Source organism: Neopsephotus bourkii, unplaced genomic scaffold, assembly GCF_033783945.1.
Source record: "Neopsephotus bourkii isolate Nb327-2 ecotype Australia unplaced genomic scaffold, CSIRO-AGI_Nbou_v1 NB_1474, whole genome shotgun sequence".
In the NCBI taxonomy this organism is placed as follows: Eukaryota; Metazoa; Chordata; class Aves; order Psittaciformes; family Psittacidae; genus Neopsephotus; species Neopsephotus bourkii.
In genome coordinates, this window is record NW_026901950.1 from 301,938 (window position 1) to 307,715 (window position 5,778).

General features: G+C 61.7%; 1 protein-coding gene across 2 annotated transcripts; it reads right to left on the reverse strand.

Annotated features, from left to right (window-relative positions):
* Positions 1-245: 245 nt before the first annotated feature.
* PARD6A (par-6 family cell polarity regulator alpha) lies at positions 246-4,889 on the reverse strand. Of its 2 annotated transcripts, none has more exons than XM_061369092.1 (3): positions 4,681-4,889; positions 3,398-3,620; positions 246-1,082 (listed from the first exon to the last, which is right to left on the reverse strand). In XM_061369092.1, exons 1-3 carry the CDS (start codon positions 4,741-4,743, stop codon positions 298-300), a joined length of 1,071 nt encoding a protein of 356 aa, XP_061225076.1. In that variant the 5' UTR covers positions 4,744-4,889; the 3' UTR covers positions 246-297. The 2 variants fall into 2 exon arrangements, with proteins under 2 accessions (XP_061225076.1, XP_061225075.1); XM_061369091.1 differs by having other exon boundaries at positions 246-1,085; positions 4,681-4,883.
* Between the last annotated feature and the right edge of the window lie 889 nt (positions 4,890-5,778).

Consider the following 5,778-nt stretch of genomic DNA (forward strand, 5'->3'; position numbering starts at 1 on the left):
TCTAGAAAAGGTTTTACTGTCCATTGCAATATATTAATTCATGATGCATATCTTGATAAAACACTTTAAAAACCCCCACTTGCTTGGATGCAGGGGTGGGAGGCCGGGGGTCTCAGAGGGACAGTGCCTGGTGGCAGCAGGGCTCCCGGGGACATGGACAGCGGGCAGCCCTCCTCCACCCCTGCTCACTGGCCCCATCATTGCCACAGGGCCCACAACCAGCCTGGCTGTGTGGCTGCCACCAAGAGTGGCACCGGACCCTGTGCTGGCTGCCGAGGGTGGCACGGGGCCCTGTGGCTATAGGGTGAGGAGGGTGCCATCCTCCTGACTGCTGCCCCGGCCAGGGCTGCCGTCGTGGCTGCCAAGGGACTGGAGGGAGCCCTGGGAGCTGTGTGGTGATGGGCTCTGCTGGAGGGGCTGGTCCGCGGGGCCCCCATTGGGGCAGCCCCCGGGGATGTAGTGGGGTGCGCTGTCATTCTCAATGACCAGGTCGCCCTCCTCATCGCTCTCGGCCGTGCTGTAGTTGCTCAGGTACTGCGAGGCCGGGCTGGGGGTCTGCTGACTGGGGGTGCTGTCCGTGGACATGCCCGAGCTGCCCGAGGCCTTGCTGCTGCGGATAACGTTGTTGCGCTGGTTGGCTGGCTTGACAGTGATGATGAGGTTGTGGCTGTTGGCCACCATCATGTCCGTCACCTGGTCCAGGGACTTGCCAGCCACATCGATGCCGTTGACCTCCAGGATCTCGTCGCTCACGGCCAGCAGCCCCGTGCTCTCGGCCAAGCCGCCCTTCACCAGGCGGGAGATGAAGATCCCAGGCACCTTCTCGACGCCGTGCGGGGCCACACGCACGCTGACACCATCACGGATGTAGAAGCCCAGCGGTTTGTCAGAGCCGTGCTTGTGGAGCCTCACGCGGCGGTGAGTCTCGGGCAGGATGTCCACGTCAATGATGGAGGAGATCTGTCGGAAGTCCTGGGGCATGCCAATGAGGAGGTGGGTCTTGGTCCGATAGTGTGCAGGGCGCAGCAGCCCCTTCTTCTTTCGCTGCAAGGAGTTTGAGGCAAAGACACTGGCATCAGACTCTGCTGTAGGGAGCAAAGAGGACAAGGGTCAGGCACCACAGCCACCTGTGGGTGCAGCCACATGCCCCATGTGTTGCGGAGAAACTCCCTGCTCACGGGTCTCAACGGCTTTTCCTCCCCAGAGCATCACCCTGGCTTTCCCCACAGCCTGTCCCTGCCAGAACCATCTCCTGGGATTACCCAGCGTACACAAGGCCAGGATTAGAAGGATCTAAGCGGTGATTCAGCCTTAATCACACTTTAAGCCAAACTCTGCAGCTTAACACTAGAGCTGCCAGCCCTGATTGCTGAGGTCCCTTGGTCATGCCCCACTTTGGGTTTGGGGAGAGGGAAGCCCCCTGCACAAGGGGCTGCTGTGGTGGCAGCTCCCTAAGGAGAAGTCTGGTCCCTGAGACAGCACCAGAGTTCCTTGTCCTCTCTGGAGCAAGGCTGTCACTGGCATGGGATGGGGGTGGCCACAGCTGCATCCTGCAGAGCCCTGTCACACCCAAGGACGGAGACTCCCCCGCTCCTGGAGACTCATCCCAGGGGTCCAGGAACATCCTAAACTATGATTTGTGCCACTGCATCTTACTCCTCCATCTGGCACCACCACACAGGTTTAACTCCATCCTCCTTTACCCTGCCCTGGGGCTCTTCCGTAGAGCCTAGCTTCACATGTTGCCTGCTCAGCCACATCCAGCAGGTGCTGGGGAGCATCCTCTGAGCGCTCTCTGGTTTCTCCCCATCCCTTTCCATGTGGGAGCTCAGATCTGGATGCTTCATTGCTGGCAAGTCCCCCATGATGCCCCCCAGCAGCACGCAGACCCTGCTCCAGCTGCAGGGACCTGGGGATGCTCCCAAGCCCAGGGGATGTGGGGTTTCTCCGGAGCCAAGCAGCCTTCCAGGGCTCCTGGGTTATAAATATCTCTCTGCACACGCAACACGGCATATTTTTAGCACGGAGAAGGGCGGTGGAGGCTTTCCCACAGCTATTCCAGCACATGGCTCCTCTCTGCGGGGCGTGGGGTGGCCGGGCCAGGCAGGGCCAGCACCCCAGGGATGAGTCCTTCGGCAAATCTGGGGATGTGCTAAGCTTTCCCCTGCCTTTCCCATAGGCCCAGCCCAGCCCAGGTGGGCCAGCACCCTGTCCCCAGCAAGGCTGCCCACAGGTACCCAGCAGAGTGACAGTGCAGAGAGGAACCAAGCTGCAGCCTTTGTGTTTTACCTCGCTGAGGCAGTCCTGGCTGCCCGGAGCCCACTGGTGGGTGCACACCTACAGGCACACACGTGTGCGTGGCTGTGAGAGCGGCTCCACAGCCACATTCCTCACCGACCTGGACTGGTTCAACGACAGCCCAGCCTCGGATGACCTGGATCCATTTTAAATCAGCTGTGACTCACCCAGTGCTTGCTCCCGGCCTCTCCACACACCTCCCCTGGTGCTGTCAGCCCTGTGGCCACTGTCCTGCAGGCACTGCTGGTGCTGGGCTGTGCCGGTGCTGCCTCCTGATCACACTGTGCATGGTGCCAGGGCTCTGGCTGCCCACTGGACACAGAATGCCACTTCAGCACTGTCACCCACAGGCCTCACATGCTTTCCCAACAGCAGATTGGGTGGCTCTGGGAGCAGGAGCAACGCTCCCATGGCACCTCTGGCACACACAGCACTGTAGTGGCTCCCCGTGATGCAGCCTGGGTCCAGGAACAGGCCATGGTTCAGTGCCTGGATGGCTGCTGCAGGCCCAGTAGTGTGTGTCCCCAGAGGAAATGTGTCCAGGGCATCCTTCACCACCCTGTGCACTGTTGCTTGATGGTGCTACTCAAGGGAAAACCTCTGTGCTACTAAACCAAGTGTAAGGGGACAGGCTTGTCTCCCTAGTGAAGGGGAGATGCAGCCAGGGTGTTTGTCACTGGGAGGTTTTCACCCTGCTATCACAATGATTTCAGGCTCCTGTGCAAGGAAGCTGCTCTCTGGGAGCACACCACTAAGGTCAGGGTGAGCCCCTGGGCTGCCGGGGAGGAGATGAGCCTCCTCCCACCCCAAAACCTCATCAGCAACCAGCACCCAGGAACTCTGCTGAAGTGATAGCTGCCGCTGCCTTGGGGCAGGGAGCCAGATGGGGCTCCTGGTGTGGCACTCACGGAGGTAACACAGTGTTTTCCAGGTGCTCCGGGAGCCTCCTGGTGCCACCACCTCCTGGTGCCACAGTGGTGGCTGGAGGATGTGTGGTCCGCCACCTCTGCTGCAGCCCAAATGTGGAAGCAGCCACAGTGTGACTCAGGTCTCTTGACGGGGAGGATGGATCTGTTGCCTGTCTCCCAGTCCTTCTTACCCTTCTTCTGGATGATGATCCTGAGGAGGGGGTTGGCAGAGGATAGGGCTTTGTGGTAGTTGTCATCGTTGTTGATGGGCAAGAGGTCGCCGTGGATGTCTGTGTAGCCCAGGAGCACATCCACCCGTGGGATCTGGTGCACTGTCTGTAGCAGGCAGTAGAAGTCCTGGAAGCTGCCCATGCCAGAGCGCTTCATGGCGAAGCGGCGAAACTCGGCATCGAACTGCAGACGAGAAGGAGAAAGAGGGTGAGGCCGGCCAGGCTGGCTCCAACCAGCAGGACCTATGCAGGCAGGGGACAGAGCAGAGCTGCCCTGGCACAGGCAGAGCCAGGCACAGGCAGCTCCAGAGCCCCAGCAGTACCAAGGCAGTGCATCTGACAGCCAGAGCCTGTCCCAGAAGCAAGATAAAAGGAGTGGAGCCTTTTACCTGCCCAAACAGCCAAGCAACAGCATGAAGAGCTGCCCGGGTAGCAAAGGAAGGACCCTCCGGCTGTGCCACCAGCCACGGACCTGCCAGGAGGCCCTTCCCTGCGACACAGGCGATGCTGCAGCACCTGGTGAGCAACAACGTTAATTATTGCCTCCCTCAGCCACGACGAAAGAGAAGCGAATTAAGAAGCAGCTGAGGAGCGCTGCAAGGCTCCTGCTGCTCGAGGTGGGTCCCAGCTCTGCAGGCAAAGCACCCCGGGCACAGCTGGATGAGGGAGCACAAGGGGGATGCACTCATCTGGGTGGGTGGGCAGAAGTGGGCAAAGGAGCAAGAACGGGCCAGGTGAGCACACATCTGAATGTGCAGGCACACCTTGGGGGATGCACACCTGGGCGTGCATGTGCACAGCATGAGGGTTACCCCGTGCTTGGGATGCACATCTGGGTGCTGGAACAGCACTGGCAGCTGGGTGAGAGCACATCTGAGCTAGGCATAAGCACAGCACTCCCGCACCAGGGGGGCAGCCGTACACATCAGTGCTGCCGGCACCGTACACCGGTAAGAGTGCACATCTGCTGAGCACTGGCCGTCGGCTGGTACCGACTGCGCCAAGCAGGCCCGAGCCCGCGGTGTGGGACGCTGCAGCAGCCGCGCTGTACAAGGCTCGGGGAGGCCCCGGGTAGCGCTGCCGCAGCGCGGGGAAGCGGAGCGGAACGGAGCGGCTGTACGGCTCGGCTCCCGCTCCCGCGCCGCTCCCCCGTGTGCGGTGCCGTCCCACGTGTGCTGACCGGCGCGGCCGGTCGTGAGTGGGTATCTCCTGCCCCTGCGCGGCTCCGACCCAGCGGTCCTTACCTTGCTCTTGACCTCGATGACGGGCTCGGCGGAGCGCGCCGGCGTGCGGTGGTGCTTGGCCATGCTGCGGGCCGGGCCCCACGCCGCCGCCAGCGCCGCTCCCGCGGCCACCGGGGATTTTCACCGGCCATGACGTCACCGGCCATCAGGTCGGACGCGCCGCGCCATTGGCCAGGCAGGGCGGGGGGCGTGGCCGGAGGGTTGCTGACAACGTCGCCGTGGCAACGGGGGCGGGACCGTAGGGCAGCAGCGCCCCCCCCTCTCCCCTGCTTCCCCCCCACCCGCTCCCGGGCCCTTCATTAGCGGCACAATTAAACCCACCGCGAGGCACCCGCCCCGCTCCGGAGCCCCTACGGTCTGACATGCAGCAGCGTCCCCGCTGAGTCCCGCGGGTGTCACCGGCTGGAGCCCCGGCTCGGCAGCAGGAGGGCACGGGCGGAGCTCCGTGCAAGCCGAGCCGTGGGCGCGGTGCCGAGGGCCACTGGTACGAGGTTTCCAGCCCCGTGCTCCACGTTCTTGCTGGATTCACCCCCTGCCCTCCGGAAGGATTCGTTACCTGTCTGGCGGGATTTGTCATCTTGGGACGAGCTGCTTTACTGAGGGGTTGGGTAGGAGAGATCTGATGGAGAATCTGCAGAGGTATTTGACTGGCTGGATCAATGGGCCAATGCCAATCGGATTAGATTAAACAAGGCAAAATGCCAGGTCTTGCACTTGCGTCCTCACAACCCCTTGAAATTCTCCAGGCTTGGGGAAAAGCCCTGGGGGTACGGAGTGATGGAGCTGAACATGAGCAGCTTGTGCCCAGGCAGCCAAGAAGGCCAGCGGCATCCTGGCCTGTATCAGCACCAGAGTGGCAGCAGGGCCAGGGCAGTGATGATCTTCCTGTACTGGCACTGGTGAGGCTGCACCTTGAATCCTGTGCTCAGTTCTGGGTTCCTCACCACAAGGGAGGCATTGAGGTGCTGGAGTGGGTCCAGCCAGAGGTGACTGGTCTCTTCTACCAAGGAACAAGGGATAGGACAAGAGGAAACAGCCTTAAGCTGCACCAGGGGAGGTTTAGACTAGAGATCACAGACAATTTCTTCCCCAGAGGGT